The sequence below is a fragment of the Emys orbicularis genome, chromosome 7, assembly GCF_028017835.1.
Source record: "Emys orbicularis isolate rEmyOrb1 chromosome 7, rEmyOrb1.hap1, whole genome shotgun sequence".
In the NCBI taxonomy this organism is placed as follows: domain Eukaryota; kingdom Metazoa; phylum Chordata; order Testudines; family Emydidae; genus Emys; species Emys orbicularis.
Window position 1 is genome coordinate 77,072,607 of NC_088689.1, and position 17,247 is coordinate 77,089,853.

The 17,247-nt window shown below is 45.9% G+C and overlaps 1 protein-coding gene across 1 annotated transcript in view; it reads left to right on the plus strand.

Annotated features, from left to right (window-relative positions):
• SORBS1 (sorbin and SH3 domain containing 1) overlaps nucleotides 1–17,247 on the plus strand; it is a 139,259-nt gene that overhangs the window by 84,808 nt on the left and 37,204 nt on the right. The window contains exons 21-24 of the mRNA XM_065408217.1: nucleotides 3,362–3,445; nucleotides 12,783–12,848; nucleotides 13,439–13,540; nucleotides 14,873–14,922. Coding sequence (XP_065264289.1) covers nucleotides 3,362–3,445; nucleotides 12,783–12,848; nucleotides 13,439–13,540; nucleotides 14,873–14,922 — 302 coding nt within the window. The remainder of the gene's footprint in view (nucleotides 1–3,361; nucleotides 3,446–12,782; nucleotides 12,849–13,438; nucleotides 13,541–14,872; nucleotides 14,923–17,247) is intronic.

The following is a 17,247-nucleotide window of genomic DNA, read 5'->3' on the forward strand; positions in this document are numbered from 1 at the left end:
ATCAGTGGCATCCTTGCCTTGACTTCAATGGGCATTGGACGCAGTACACTGATGTAAGTGAGAGGCAAATCAGGCCCCTAGTTTGGGTATAATAGGAAGGGTCATTCCTGCTGTTCTGGTTGGAGCAAGACCCACTTGATTTGAACAGGAATTTTGCCTAAGGACTGTTACCGAAATATTGGGTTTGCCTAGCTGGGAGCCAATAACAGCCAGACAGGGATAAGGAAGAGATTGCTTTATTTTGCAGAAGAAAGGAGAGCTTTGCACTTTAGTACAAAAAGCTTAACTTATACAAAAATTAAAGATTTTTTTTATACACACTTAGACACAGACTTTGGTTGTGTTAACATTTGATTGGTGGTTGCCAGACCCTGCACTTCTGCTATTTGGTTAGTGAAAACCGGTTTGGGACCAGTTTTAACTACCTTAAGGCAGAGAAGGGAAGACCGTTTAAAAGTTCAGGGGGCTGTGTACGTGAGGTGCCTGTTTTTTTTTTTAAATGGCCGCTGGCTGCCATAAAGGCTGCTAGCTGTGATTTAAAGTCTGATTCATCAAAGCTCTTAAGCCCATGCTTAAATCCCACTCGAGTCAATGGGACTGTTCACATGCTTAAAATTAAGCATGTGCTTAAATACGTTGCTGAATCAGAGTCTAAAAACCAGAAGAGGGACAATCAGCAAAGCAGCTGGAAAGACTCCTGCACAGTTAAGTAAAGATTAAGGTGAGTTCTGAAAGTGACATTCCTGACCATTTTTTACCAGCTGTCATTTCAAACCAAAGATCACAGAGAACAGGTGCTGAAACATAAAATGGGACTGAAGTGCCTGTTGTTTGATTGTGCTCTGTGTCAGAATCCTTTTTCCCTAGCATGTCTAAATACAATAGTGATATTTAGACCTTGTTTTGTGTTGTTGAGGGAAACCTAAAAACCAGTAGAAGGGTTATCTGAAGATAATTTGCAGTCTATTAATAGATTGCAATTGCTATGCCATATTCAAAGCAGTAGCTACTAGGGGCCTGATCCAAATCTCTTGCCATCAATTAAAAGATTCCCACTGATTTCAGTGGCCTTTTGATCAGTTCCACTGTAAATTTTACTATGCAACAAGCTCAAGCTTTTTGGGAGTCAATACGTAATGTATAGAGACATTGCATCTATTTGGCCTGCAGTTAATGGCAGTACCTTTCTCCAATCCCTTGTTTAACTAAGCTTACTCTAGACCCTTGGGAATTAACCTCTTTTTGTGGTGACTTCACCAGGTGACACACAAAGTTTAACCATTTAACTTTCAGATGCAAGCGTTTCCCTTTCTCCCTCCCACCATGGGGTCAGATAGTCCCATGGGGGCTTGTTTTGGGTAGCAGCCAGCTTAGGACAGGAGATAATAAAATGGGAAGCATAAGAAGAGTAAGCACAAAGGGTTGGCACTAAACTGCGAAGAATTGCTTGGTTTTGGCTATTGTGATCGGCACAGAGGGCTGAGGGCCAGGAATGCCTTAGTTTTGGCCCTAGCCCTGGCAGAACTCTCTCCTTGGCCATATCCCGTTAGGATAAATCAGGTTCTCTACTTTCTAAGGTTTTCTCCGCCAGGACCCAGATTGTGGAAGTGCATCCGACAATCCCCTTCTGTGAAAAGAGCCCTGGGCAGAGCCATCCAGTGGTCTGAGAACAGCACTGGGAGCTAGAAACTCCTGGATTTTAAATCCATCTCTGACTTAAAATTCTTCTGTGGCCTTGGGCAAGTCACTTCATGACTCTTCCTCACTTTTCCCACCCCTGTAAACTGGGGGTGATAATACTTACTCACCTACTGTACACCACAGAGGTCCTGTAATAGGTAAAGGGTCAAAGTCAGCCTTGGCATACATGTCCACAACTCCTGACTGACTCACTTCAGCGGAAGCTGGATCCACTTATGGAAGGGCGGAATTTGGTTCATTGATTTTTAAAGTCCTTTGAAGATGCCTACAGGTGAAATTCGTCTAAGTGCTCAGTATTACAGTGGGCAAAAATTATTTGCATCTCTCTTCACTGAGTTATTGTATAAACACCTTAGTTTCGGGGCAGGATTCTGGACTGCACCTCAGTAGACGCACTGCACAGAAGGTATAGCCCAGGAGGAGTGAGGGACCAGGGTGGCTTTATGCCAACTTTTTGCCTTTCAGATTTTTAGCTGCTGAGGGAGCTGAAATGGCCACCAGTGTAAGCAGCCTCGGGGCTGCTCTAACTTATGGAAGCCTCCCCGGTGTTGTCTACAGGATGCGCAGCAGTCCAGAGTCACTTGTAGTATTCAGTGCCATGGAAAAACTCCCTCCTGCAGTCTGACTCTGACACATCTCCTGCACTAGCACTAGTGGGTGGAGTGGACAGCACTGGGCTACTTATATTGACTCCCGTGGATGGCCCCTATACACCACAACAGAAGCATATAGAGGCTGAGGTGTGGGCCTCCATGTCCTGCTGCAATTACTATACATTTATAATACACTTAAATTAAAGGCTAGATCCATTTAAATCAAATTTAACCAGATCGATCTTTGTAATCTAGAGCACTGGATTTGTTCTCTCATGTCACCAAAAGTATGGTTACACAACTTTAAGTTGTTTTGTGAAAATAGATTTTAGGCATGAAAGGGAGCTTTCTTTTCAGCTGTGCTGTTACCTGTCCTGTCTGGTTTTTCCTTCATTCTGGTTTTGTCCGATTCTCTAACATTTATTTGTGAATAAGCAAAGTATATTGTCTTCCTATTCATCCCCTTTGAGATCTTTCAGAAGTGTGCTCTCTCTAATTGTGTCCTCTTTGATTTAGAATGCCACCTCTCACTCTGTTTGCTGTGTATGGACCACAGTTTCTCGCATATCCACGTGCTGTTAAAGATGCAGTATATTTAATGCTGATCTGGGGCTCAACAATAGATAATTTGCGTTTTTCAACCTTATTTATTCCAAATGAAGAAAATTAAAAAAAAATTATAGGCTTAACCTTGAATCTGAGAGAGCTTTTAACAGTAGGAGCAAAGGACTGTAAATTAGGAATTCCGAGGTCCTTTCCTAGCTCTTCCACTGACTTGCTGTGTGATTTGGGGCAAATCACTCAACCACTATCTGCCTCAGTTTCCCCATCTAAAAATTGAACTAATACTCTCCCAGGGGTGCTGTAAGGTTTAATAAATGGCTGTAAAACATTCAGAGATCCTTGAATGGAAGGTATTGTAGAAGTACTAAATTATTAGGCTAACTATCCGCATTATTCAATAGAAAAAACATTGAGACTGCATCTCTAACAGTCCCTTTCCTATGTATTCTTTGCATAATGTTATCCTTCTCTTTCTTCCATTTCCCTATCACCAACTCCTTTAGACTCGGGATATAAGCCCAGAAGAGATAGATTTAAAGAATGAACCTTGGTATAAATTCTTTTCGGAATTGGAGTTTGGGAAACCGGTAAGTTTGCTAGCTGCAATGATTGATAAAGTCAACCTGCATTTTGTAATGATGCTGTTGCGACTCTACTCTAGTTCCTAGATACTCAATGAGACAGCCCTTCCAGATTGAAACATGACAGTTCATAACTGAGCCTTGGCACTGACAAATACTAGTAATTCAGTGACCATTTAAAACATTTTAAAGATATAATATTTGACCTTCAGCTTCACAGGAAAATATGCCAACTAGTGAGGCAATATCACTTTCATGTGTCAGAGTTCAGCTTGAGGTTTTACTTGTTAAAGATAGCAAAGATTGTTCGCATTCATTTATTTGTCCCCTTTTCCATACTCTCGTTCCCTCCTCCTCACAAGATCTAGGATGGCTGCTACTTAACCTATTAAATAACTTTAAGTCAATGAGAGTCACTGTCATATTATAGCCCTGGGTCCTTCGTCTGTGGTCAAAAAGTACCAGCTGTCTATAAACTGATCTTGACCCTGTTCCCTGCTCTTTGCCTTCTTCATGCAACCTGTTCTCTGCCAAATATGTTGCAGTGGTTTGCATCAAGGATCCCAGGGTTGTTCCCAGAAACAATCCCCTCCAAAAAGTCAAATCAAGAGAATCATATTTTTATTTCCAATCCAGCCGCATAGCCTGGATTTTACAGCTATAACAATGATTAAATGAATCCTAATTATCCAATAAGGACAGGTGCCTTTTGGTGGAGGGATGTGTTGATTGTCAGGGCCATTTAAAATTAAAAAAAAATTATCCCTGTGTTCTTAAGAACTTCTTTAGTCTTACTGCCTGATTCTTATATCGCTTATTGCTGTTTTTCCACTAGTGCAATTGCTTTGACTTCAGTGAAGTTATTCCTGATACTCTCTGCTATCACTGAGAGCAGAGTCCAAGCCCACAGCTCCTCCCATATACTGTACAAGTTTCAGTAACTCAAATCTCATAAGCCTCTTCCAGCAATTACAATTTATGGGCTCAGTCCTGTGCTCCTCATGCAGCCCCTTTAACTTGGTTACAAGATCAGGGCAGAGACATGTTTCATTGAACATGTCATAGGAGGAGCGTACTTTTGGGGCTTGAGCAGAACTCTTGGGATCTCACCCCTCCCTCTATGTCCTTGGGCAAGTCATTCTCTGCCTATCCAGTAATACTCACCTACTCTGCTAGGATACAAGTGAGATTTGAGAAATGTTTATAAAGCATTTTAAGACCATTGCATAGATAGTGCTGAGGAAGTGCAGCACGTAGTTCTAAGTTAGTACACTAACTTCATATCCCATTATACGCTGCTGCACCAGAACAAGGGACATTTTATACTTATCTAGCACAGTGCACATTGCACTTCTCTCAAGCCAGAACCATTGCAGCTCACTCCCTCATGCCTTGCACTTTATGGTGGAATTTTCCAAAGTGCTCAACGTTGGCCTCTCTGTGCTCCCATTGACGTCACTGGTAGAACAACCATTGCCTTCAGTGGGAGCAGAGGTAGACTAATGCTGAGCACTTTGGAAAATCCCATCCTGTGCCTGTATTGCAGTGTGTACATATAGTAAAACAAACACACCCACTCACTGTGTATTTGTCTAAGGCACAATTCTGCCCTGACCCATTCCCCCACTGCACTCGTTGGCTTCAACGGTGAATTGCACACAAGCATCTGAAGACATGGATATATTTTAGCTTTAGACTTGTTGCCATTATGATTTAAAGAAGGCACCAGTCATAGTAGTGAAGCCTTCAGGACACATGTCCTTGCTTTCCACAAGGCTGTGAGGAGCCTGTCTGCCTACAGATGTTGGTAGCAGACCCTTGGCTATACAAACAATACCGCCTTTAGGGCAGCAGTGGGGAACCTTTTTTCTATCAGGTGCCATTGACTCTCAGAAAAAAAATCAGTCATGGGCCACACACAGCCCCACAGGGGTGGGGGTGGGGGGGGGGGGCGGAGGCTCAGGGCTTCCCTCCGCAGCAGGATGAGCTAGCACTCATGGCTCCGAGGTTCAGGGCTTCCCCTAGGCTCTGGGGTGGGGCCAGAAATGAGGGGTTTAGGGTGCAGGAGGGGGCTCCAGGCTGGGGCATGGGGTTGGGGTGCGGGAGGAGGTTCAGGGTGCAGACTCTGGGAGGGTGTTAGGGTGCGGGAGGGGGTTCCAACCTGGGGCAGGGGGTTGACGGTGCGGGCTCCAGATGGGCGGCGCTTACCTCAGGCAATTCGCGCTAGCTGGTGCAGTGGGGCTAAGGCAGGCTCCCTGCCTGCCCTGGCTCTGCGCTGCTCCAGGAAGTGGATGGCATGTCCAGCCCTTAGGCAGAGGGGCCAGGGTACTGCGTGGTGCAAGCTGCCCATGCCTGCAGGCGCTGCCCCCGCAGCTCCCATTGGCTGTGGTTCCCGGCCAATGGGAGCTGCGGAGCCGGCGCTGGGGTCAGGGGCAGCGCGCGGGGCTTCCCTGATCGCCCCTGCTCCTAGGGGTCCCTGCTCCTAGGGGCCACAGGGACATGCCAGTCGCTTCTGGGAGCTGCACAGAGCCGACCGGACTTTTAACAGCTTGCCAACCCTAACTTCCCCCCCCACAGCAGCGGGGAGGGGACGCCGAGGCTCTGGGATTCCAGCCTGCGGCATGGAGACTTACTGCAGGCCGGATGAAATGAAGCAGTAGGCCGGCTCCGGCCCACGGGCCGTAGGCTCTCCGGCCCACGGGCCGTAGGCTCCCCACCCCTGCTTTAGGGCGTACTGCATATTTGTCCTCTCTTCAGTCACATTCCTTAAAATTGGCTTAAATCAATGCTTAACATCCAAAACCTTGCTCAAAGCAGCAGAAATGGGAGGGGATGTTTCTCCAACATTCGTATTTGTGTCTTTAGTCATGCAGCCATGTCCTCTCCACCTGCTCACCCTCCGAGAGGGGATTCCCAGACTAAAATAGTGTTCCAAGCAGAAACATATGTTCTTCTTCGAATGCTTGTTCAAGTCCATTCCATGTCATGTCATGTCAGTGCGTGGTATCCATAGGACCGGCCCTATCGCCCCCTCGAGGCCCACGCTCATATGCCAGTATAAGGGGCGCCGCTGGCCCCTCGCCGTCTCCGTTCCTCCTTACCACCCGTGATGGTTGCTGGACCAGTGTTCTCTTGCTTTGGCAAGCCTTCTCCAGTGGTTTACTGAACTCTTCTTTGTAAATAGTTAGTGTTGGTTAATAGGTGTTAGTTCTTGTTAGTTTGTTAGGCCCCTTAAGAGAGACTTGGGGAGTGAGGTGTGACCTGCACTGGGCCACTTGCCATCCCGGCAGAGGTGCACAACACCATCCGCAAATCCAGCCCCCCCAACCTGTGACCTACCTCAAACGCCCTTACATGGGATGAACTATCATGGAATCATAGAAGATTAGGGTTGGAAGAGAACTCAGAGTTGGTCATCTACTCCAACCCCTGCTCAAAGCAGGACCAACCCCAACTAAATCATCCCAGCCAGGACTTCGTCAATCCGGGCCTTAAAAACCTCTAAGAATGCAGATTCCACCAGGTCCCAAGGTGACCCATTCCAGTGCTTGACCATCCTCCTAGTGAAATAGTTTTTCCTAATATCCAACCTAGACCTCCCCCACTGCAACTTGAGACCATTGCTCCTTGTTCTGTCACCTGCCACCACTGAGAACAGCCAAGCTCCATCCTTTTTGGAACCACCCCTTCAGGAAGTTGAAGGCTGCTATTAAATCCCCCCTCACTTTTCTCTTCTGCAGATTAAATAAGCCCAGTTCCCTCAGCCTCTCCTCATAAATCATGTGCCCCAGCCCCCTGATCATTTTCATTGCCCTCTGCTGGACTCTCTCCAATTTGACGACATCCTTTCTGTAGTGGGGGGCCCAAAACTGCACGCAGTACTCCAGGTGTGGCCTCACCAGTGCCAAATAGAGGGGAATAATCACTTCCCTCGATCTGCAGGCAATGCTCCTACTAATATCCTTACATATAAATGTGAAGGAGCTCAGAGCAATATGCTTGGCCTTCAAAGTGTTCCTTCTACAGCGCTCAGGCAAAAGTGTGAAAGTATTGACAGACAATACAGCGTCAGTGTTTTATGTCAAAAAACAGAGGGGCCCACTCCAAGATCTTCTGCCAGGAAGCCCTCGGTCTATGGGATTTCTGCGTGAAGCATTCCACTCACGTGGAGGTGTCGCCCCTCCCTGGGGAGCGGAACGTGCCGGCGGATCGCCTCAGCAGGTCCTTTTCCTCTCACCACGAGTGGTCTCTCCACTCAGAGGTCTCCAGTGTCATCTTCCAGAGGTGGGGAACTCCCCAGGTGGACCTGTTCGCCACCACGCAGAACAGGAAATGTCACTGCTTTTGCTCAAGGTTCCGTCAAGGCAAAGGTTCTCTCTGATGCCTTCCTATGATCATGGTTAGACAGCCTGCTGTACTCTTTCCCTCTGATTCCCCTAGTTTGCAAGGCTCTACTAAAGATCAAAAGGGACAAGGCAAAGGTCATCCTGGCCGACCCAGCATAGCCTCGCCAGCATTGATTGGGCATGCTCCTAGATCTCACAGTCGCATCTCCATGGCTCCTCCCTCTCAGACCAGACATGATATCGCAGGATCACGGGAGGCTCCTTCATCCGAACCTCATAGGCCTACACTTGACAGCATAGCTGCTGCCTGGCTAAATCCGGAGGAGAGGGCATGCTCGGAGCTCAAAGCAGATCCATCAGGTTTTGCTAGGTAGTAGAATGCCCTCTACCAGAGGCCACCTATCTAGCCAGGTGGAAATGCTTCACTTGATGGATGGCCAAGTGGAGCCTTTGCCCAGCACAGGCCTCATAGAATATCAGAGTTGGAAGGGACCTCAGGAGGTCATCTAGTCCAACCCCCTCCTCAAAGCAGGACCAATCCCCAGACAGATTTTTGCCCCAATTCCCTAAATGGCCCCTTCAAGGATTGAACTCACAACCCTGGGTTTAGCACGCCAATGCTCAAACCACTGAGCTATCCCTCCTTGCAGTTCATCTTAGAGTATCTCTAAGGTCTTTCATTGTCATCAATCAAGGTTCATTAGCAGTCATCTCAGCATTCCCACCCCCAATCCAAGACAACTTGGTCTTCGCCCAGGAGATGATGAGCAGGTTCATCAAGGAGTTGGAGAGGCGCTACCCACAGGTTCATGACCCAGTTCCACCTTGGGACTTAAACCTGATTTTGTCTAGGCCCTTGGCGTCCTGCTCCTTGCTGCTTCTCTCGTGGAAGGCTGCTTTCCTGGTAACAATCACTTCAGCCAGGAGAGTTTCTGAGTTGACCTTGGAGCCTCCCTATACTGTTTTCTTCAGAGATAAGGTCCAACAGTGCCCCCACCCAGCCTTTCTACCCAAGGTGATGTCGCAGTTTCATGTCAACCAAGACATTTTCCTGCCTGTCTTCTTCCCAAAACTGCACAAGACAGAAGAGGAACGACGCTTACACTCCCTGAACATTAGAAGGGCACTAGCCTTTTATATTGACAGGACAAGTCCCTTCCACAAATCTACGCAGTTTTTTGTTGCTATCACAGATAGAATAAAGGGTCTCCTGGAGTCATCCCAGAGGATCATCCTGGATCACAGCCTGTATCCAGGCCTCCTTTGAACAAACAAAAGTCCTGCCTCCGGCTATCATGAAGGCCCATTCTACGAGAGCGCAAGCATCTTCAGGAGCTTTCGTGGCACACATTCTGATCCAGGACAGCTGCAGGGCCGGGACATGGTCATCGGTCCACATGTTTGCGTCCCACTATGCCATCACCCAACAGGCCAGAGATGATGCCAATTTTGGAAGAGCTGTGTTACAGTTGGCATGCCCACGAATTCGTAGCCCATCTCCAAGGACACTGCTTGTGAGTCACCTGACATGGAATGGACAGGAGCAAGCACTCAATGAAGAAAAAACAGTTACTAACCTTCCGTAACTACTGTTCTTCAAAATGTGTTGCTCATGTTCATTCCATGACCTTCCCTTCTACCCCGCCGTTGGAGTTGATGGCAAGAAGGAACTGAGAGGGCGAGGGGCTGGTGGCACCCTTATAGCAACGCATGAGTGCAGGCCTCCAGGGGCGATAGAGCCGACCCTAAGGATACCATTGTGGGAAAACTCTCTGGCAATGGTGCATGCAGCGCATGCACACCTGACATGACATGGAATGGACATGAGCAACACATCTCGAAGAACAACCATTATGAAAGGTAGGTAACTGTTTTTTGCAACCACTTGGGTAGATAGCACTGAGAAGTTCTCCCTGCATTAATGAACCTGCAAGGGGTCTAAGCAGAAAAATGAAGATAAGAAGGAGCAAGGCCCATGTAGAGGAGTCCGGACTCACCCCTGCGGCGCCTCCTGCTGATCATCCAGGGAATTAGCTCACCAGCCTCTGGAGCGCCCTCTGCAGGGCGGTGATCCACCTTGTCCTCTGCACTGGCCCCGTGTCCCTCCCAGGACCCCGGTGCCCCTTGCTCTGGGTGCTGCCCCCTGGCAATACCCACACACGCTAGGTCTCCCCTCCCAGGGGAACCCCCACCCACTAACCCCACCTCACCTCAGGATAAGGCCACTGCCAGTCACCAACTAGCCCCCACTCTCTGGGGCAGACTGCAGTATAGGCCACTCATCATCGGCAAGGTTGGGTTTGGACCTGCTGCCTTGGCCTAGCCCTGGGCTGCCCTGGCCTAGCCCTGGGCTGCCCTCTGCAACCCCCAGTACCCCTGGCCTTCTCCTAGGCCACAGCCTGGGGCTTTCCAGGCTGGAGCTCCCCAGCTCCTCAGCCTTTCCCCAGCCCTGCTCCACCACAGGTACCCTGTCTAGCTCCCTGCAGCCAGGCCCTTCTCTCTCTGAAGGCAGAGAGAGACTCTTGAGCTCCTGGCTCCCAGCCTCCTTATACAGGCCATCTGGGCTCTGATTAGGGTATGGCCCAGCTGCAGCCACTTCCCCCAATCAGCCAGGGTTTTACCTTGCCCTGCCCCAGCCCTCTGCAGGGCTTTTCCAACCCCTCAGGGCAGGAGCGGGTGTCCACCCCGCTACAGCCCACCAATGCCTTCCAGCTCCTGCTGAAGTCCCACCAATGGCCTTCTTGCTACAGTCCTGCCAAAGACTTCCATCCATCCATCCCTCCCACGACTGCCTCCCCTCTCTCCTGCATTCAGAAGAAATTAAGTTAATCCCAAGGGATCCTGGTGGAGGAATCCTTTCCATCATCTTAACCTTATGCATGTGAATGAGAATCACTGCAGTTAAACATTTGACCCTAGGTACACAGTGATAGCTTTGTTAGCCCAGTCTGTCTTGTGTTCTGGGGCTTCTAGGTGTCCCCTGTAGCTGCTTCCTCATATTTCTGTCTTGAAAATTTCTAATGCCCTCCCGCTGCAGCTCCTGGTAGTGCAATAGCTGTGCAGCCACTTGGCTGATGGAACCGCCCTGTGAGTCCACGCACATGATCTGTGCACCATGCTGCAGCGTTACATCAATCTCATTGATGCAACTTGTGATCTTTTAGTCTGTGAGTAATCTGCCCCTGACTGGAAACTGTGGCAAGTTGAACAATGCTTCACTGACATTCAGCTCTATAAGATGAGCTCTGCTGCTCGTTTGGTCTGAAAAAGCAGCTGACAGCTCTCAGCAATCGTACTCCTCCAGGCTGCTAGAAGGCCAGGTCATCGAATGCCACTGGTAAATCACGTTTAATCAGAGGTCCCCTGTTAACGTGACTTTGAATTGAGCAAGTCTCAGCAGTCGTCCTGGGATGGATGAAGTGAGGCTCAGGATTCCCAGTCCATTCCTAGCCAGTCCAGTGGGACCGTGCAGGCAATGTCCCAGTTGTTTGAATGGGATTCAATGTTCAGTCCCCATAGAGCTTAGGACACTTTGGCAGCATGGACTCTTTTTGGATATATCACTGAGACTCTTCCGCCTCACACCCCATATGCTTATTCCCTAATTCTGATTTTCTACGGGACCTGTTCACAGAATATAACATTCAGTCAATAGTTCCATCAGCTTGTCAAACGCACACCAGCACCTTCACCCAGGCACTTGTAGGGCAGTTGCAGTTTGGCTCTTTGCTCCAATACTGGGAAGCGGGGGTTGGGGAAAGGGAGACCCGCATTGACTCTGCAAGACTGTCTTCCATAGCCCTAAACACTGATGACTGTCAACAACAGACCTCTTGGGACTCGTAATAGCCATTTATAGTGTCTGCAGCCCAAAAGGTGGCAGTAAAAAGTAGAAATATGCCCAGTCCAGAAACCCAGATCCAGGCAATCCCAGAACTTTGGAGAAATTCAGATCAGGAGCCGAACTTCAGAGCAAGATTGCTGCTCAATTCCACCTCCAGTAAAACTGACATTGGTGAACTCTCTCTAGTCTCTCTCAATGACTCTCAGTGCTCAGATACCACAGCCGTGTGAACAGTGTAAACACCTAGGACTGTGCTCTGTTTGTAAAACAAGAAGCAATTTTTTTTCTGTTTGGTAACGTGATCAGCAAGTTTATTCTGGATTCACTGAGAGAGAATAGACAGTCTTTGCTGCTGCTTCACCCATGGGAGCTGTGCTGTTGGGAAATGTGTGTAGCATGGCATTATCCAATTAGCAAGGGAAATCATGACAAAAGGATTTCATTCCGAACAGGCCTCTGCAACATAACTGATCCCACCATAGTTAAAAACAAACAAACAAAAACCCCAAAGCCATAAAATGTCGGTTGAATTTTCTTTTGCAAAGTTCATTACCCCCCATCCTCCCAAAAAGGTGAAATGAAAAATAACACCTGTGCATTCTCATTGCTCTACAATGCCAACACTGGAAATTCAGCCATTTATTAACATGGTATGTATTCATAGTTGGGAGCGGGGATGGAGGGGGGAAATATATATCCTTTTTATTTATGAAAGGCCCTTGTTCTACCCCTTCCTTTTGAAAAGAAGAATGAGCAAGAAAACACTTTTTTATTATTGTGATTTCTTTTTTGTTGTTGTTTTGTTGGGTTTTTGGGTGTTTTTTGTTTAGAATGCTTTACAACTGCCTGTGCCTTCCCTCTGGGTGGTGCAAAATCCATGAAAACATCTTATAAAAATAAAAAATGGCTTCAGACAGTATTTAAAACACATCTCCCTAAATTGTGCATGTGCCCTTGGCCTTCCATAACCTTTTGGTATTTGTGCTACAGCAGATTGCCCTTTTTTCTCTCTCTTTTTTTTTTTTTTTAATTTTATTTTCAGTGTTGATGCAAATCCCTAATGTATCCCTCTGTGTTCTAATCCAGTTTCCATATTCTCTGTGATGTCTTTCCTTATCTTCATTTCCTCATTTCCTCCTCTGCTTTCCATCAGCCTCCAAAAAAGATATGGGATTATACTCCTGGAGATTGCTCTATACTTACTAGGGAGGATAGAAAGGTAATTCTATCTCACATATGTTGTACCACAGTATGCTCTGTGTGTGTGTGTGTGTGTGTGTGTGTGTGTGGTTTTTTTATCTGGCATCGTTTGGGTTTTATGAGTGTGTGGGTGGTGACTCTATTTTTTTTAATTTGGCATGAACTCATTATCCTAACAATTAAGTTGGCCAGTAAATCGTTTCAATAAGCAGTCCTTAAAACATAATCTACCATAAAGCTGAGTGGTTGTTTTGTGTTCTTGACCTGCAATGATAATTGTACTAACAGCATATTGCATCAATGTTACAGTATCATCTGTTGTTTGGTTTTTTTACAGGTGGGTTTTATGATACTTATGGTTTTTACAATTAGATTCCAGCAGGCCTGGTGCATCTCTGAATGTAAATATTAAATGCCTAAAACCATTGTATCTGTGATTATTGAAAAGTGATTAATTACTGGTGAATTTCTGTCTTATCTGTACCATCTTTGTCTTTTTTTTTTTTTTTTTTAAATAAAAAGGCTCTTTTATTTCAAAATTAACATTCCTTTGTTTTCCCCTAACCCTAAGCATTATTTTTCCCATTCTTCTTCTCCTTCTTTAACCAGACTGATCTAGAAAAAGACATTTACCTCTACCAGACTGAGTTAGAGGCAGATTTAGAACAAATGGAGAAGCTTTATAAAGCGCCAGATAAAAAGCCACCGAAGGTATTTCCTCTTCTTTTCATGCTGCCAATCCCTATTTCCCAACTCTCTGCTCTCTCTATTCACTGCTGTATAGTTATTAAACGAGGCTGGGGTACATAATGCCCCAACCATTCTGATTGCATGGCTTGCTGTGTAGCTGTCAGAAATGATAAAACATGATGCTGAGAATCTGGCTCGAAATCCATTTCAGCTACAGTGTTTCCCCCTCCCCCTCCACCTTTTCTAGGGTTTGTTTGGAGTTTGGTGTCTCTACAAAACCCCCTCACTATTTTTCACATGAATAGGCAGCGGCAATCGGCTTTAAATTCTTGGTTGACGTCACGTCACCATCTTGTGCCTTTAAAGCGATCCGCCTTCCCACATTTTTTCACACATACCCCACTCTTATGTCAGGACGCTGTGCCTACCCCAAGATCTGGATTTTTTGCAAGAGATTTTATGCAACTGTCCTTAAGCTGCAATCAGTGCGGCCTTCTTGAGCAGGGTAGCCATCGCCGCTGTCCTGATGAGAACTAATCCTAGACTAGAAAGATTAATTCGGTAATGCTCCTATTATTATTATTATTATTATTATTATTATTATTATTATTTTATTATTTTAAAGCTACAATAATTTTGATTGGGACTTGGAAGCTGCTCTTTCAAAGACCTCATTAGCTTTTGTATATCATCTGCATTTCTTCCAGTTTATGAATCTATATATGGGGACAGGGGGAGAGACAGACTAAAAGGTAAACATAGTATTTCTTCCAAAATTGCCTCAAATTATTAAACAATGTGCCTAGGAAGCGTTAGCTGGATTAAAAGTGAGCTGATGGGAGCTGGCTTTTGCTACTGAAGCTGTGCAGCTGGCATTGCACCTTAAGGAAGGAACCCGGGCTTAGCCATTTCTTTTCTTGTTAGCAGGATGATATTGATTTGAACGCTGAGGAATGTATTATGCTGCAGAAATGTGATGTACCTTTAAAGAAAACGGGGGCGGAGGGTGTAGGGGGAAAGCCTGGGGAAATAATTATAAGCATGTGTCTCCTGGTCCTGGCCCGGCTGGTTCTCTTTTCTAGCTTTTGGCTTTATTCACAATGACTCATTTGCAGACAATAGAGTAGGCACCGTGAAAAGTCATCGGCTATGCTTAAAACCTGTTGCTGCCCTGAAGGACCCTAAGAAAATTGTTGGTCTTCTGCAGAGACATTGCTGTATTAGACTGCATTGAAACTGAAATCTCAATGTTTTCTGAAGGCCAGTATAGCTGAAAAATGACTTAAGCAAGCCTTTTTCTTTCTCTTTGCATCTCTTTGTGTATCAATGACTTCTTTGTTTGGACTTTTGCAGAGTACAGCAAGCAGCACTCCTCTGGAAACATCTTCAGACCACTCATCCTAGTAAGTTTTAGAACCACTTGTTTGTTTTGTTTCACAGTTATGGGACTTTTCTGTTAGGATGTTGGAAGTGGTTCTTTCTGGTGACACATGCAGACAATATTAGCATGATATTTGTGAATTAGTTGAGGGTAGAAGGTCAGCTATATAGTTTTGAATTAAGTTGGAAGTTATTGTATAATTATTATTATTTAGTGGTACTCAAACAAGAAATGATCATTGTTCTACATGCCTTCTATTTAAAAAGCAAACAAAACTGTAACTTCCTCTTACATTAAATTTACAAATAATTGATCATGTTATATGGGACATAAAATGTCTAGTCATCTTGATTGCAAATGTTCCAATGAGTGGTCCTACCTCCAACTTTCTAGACAAAGAAAGCAATTAAATAATTCTCAGACTACAATTTTATGCTGCTATTTTAGAGGAAGATTCAATAGGAGATGTGCTCTGTCCAGATGCATTGCAGATGGAGCCAGTTTACTGTAAAAGATGGAGGGAAATTCCAGAGCCAGATGTGCCAATTTACCACCACTGGGGATCCAGCACCTTCCTGCTAACCTGTTATTCTCTTTAACTGAAACAAATGTGTAGTATTCCATCTAGGCACACTTATACAATCCAGATGGATGAGGAGTAAAGAAGAGCATGTTTTCCCCTCTGATGTCTGCAAATTTCATGTATATTCATCTTCCTTGACCTTTTATGATATGTGGTTTCGGAATTCTATACAGTTAGTTTTGCACAGTTCCCTTTTGCCTGGGTTCACTTTGCAAAGGAATTTCCTTCCATTATCATAATTTGGAAGGTGTCCTGGCCTTATCAAGTTCATTATTTCATGATTTTTTTTTTAATTTTTATTTTCGCAAAGGAAGGCTAATAACACTAAACGACATCAGAGTGTGTTGCAAAATATATAAGTGTCGCTTATGTTTGGCAATGGCTGGTAAGGATTCTGAATTCCTGACTGCACTCAGAGTTCCAAGTCTTGTAAGTCTTTCCCTTACCTTGACTCCTACTTTCCTGGATCACTTCCATCAGCTGAAATCAGTATGCTTCATTCTTCCATCAGGACCCTACCCAATTTTCACCAAAGTCCAAGGAAACTCCACCATTGACTGCTGTAGGAGTTCAGTTGGACTCTCCGTAAATAAATGATATGCTCATTATTGGTGAGGGCGGTGAACCAAAATTCCTGAATTTGGCCTCCCTTGAATTCTGTGGAGTGGTTATAATCTCATAATTACCAGTTATATAGATTGTTTGTTTCATTTTAATTTTTTTAATGAATTATGTTTAATCAGTTTCCCATATGTATCTATTCTCCTCACAATATTTACTGTCCAGTACAATGGTCAAAAGTCTGAATACACATTAATATGTGAAGTTATGTAGATGTACATATAATTACATTGTATTATGTAGCACCAAGGCTAGATTTTCAAATGATGGCACTTCACTTACTCCCACCACATCTGTGCTGTTTAGATGACTACCTCCAAACACTGCACCCACAGTAAATGCTTTAAGGAAATGATATTTTGTTTCTCAGCTCATGGGATGGGATCATTCTCTCTCTAGATTTGCATGCAGGGGGGAAGGTATTCTCTGCACATGGATCTGCCCCTGTGGAAGAGCATGGGGGTGCTACCTCTAGCAGCACAGGCTCCCCTCTCTTTCTGCCCCCATTGAAGCACTTGGGGATCTGTGCTGGGGGAGGGGAAGGTGGAGGATGGGATGGGTAGCCTGGGAGGAGTCACACGTTGTTCCCCTTCCAGCCCTGTGGAGCTTAGGTGGAAAAGGTAATGCTGCCTGTGGCTTTACTGTCTTTTCTGCAGAGCCACCCCTCTCCCCTGGGTGACCATGGGCCAGAGAATCCTTTGTAGTGTGGCTCCAGTGGAGCAGAGCTGTCATGGCACAGGGATGCTGCTGGCTGCCAAAGCCAGAGTCATAGCGCCTCCATGCAGATGGCTCTGGCCTCCCATGGATAGTGGATGCAGGCCCTGCAGCCTGTTTCACAGGGTGGGCAATGATGGGGGAGAAGTCAACAATGGGCCAATGGGAGTCTCCCAGACACTTCCTCTCCCACAGGTGTTTCCCCAAGAGAGGATCGTCTGGGTCATTGATCTTTAATTACTGGGCTAAAATATTTCCCGCTCCCAGGTCGCAAACCTCAGGGGAGTAAATATCAGCCTGTAATCACTGGGGCTGCCCATTTGGGCTCCTCAGGAACCTGACAACCAGACATTGGGGTAAACCTGACTCAAGCTGCATAGTGTTGTGTTTGTGATACCCATTCTGTGGTTCTGGCTGTGGGTCCCATTG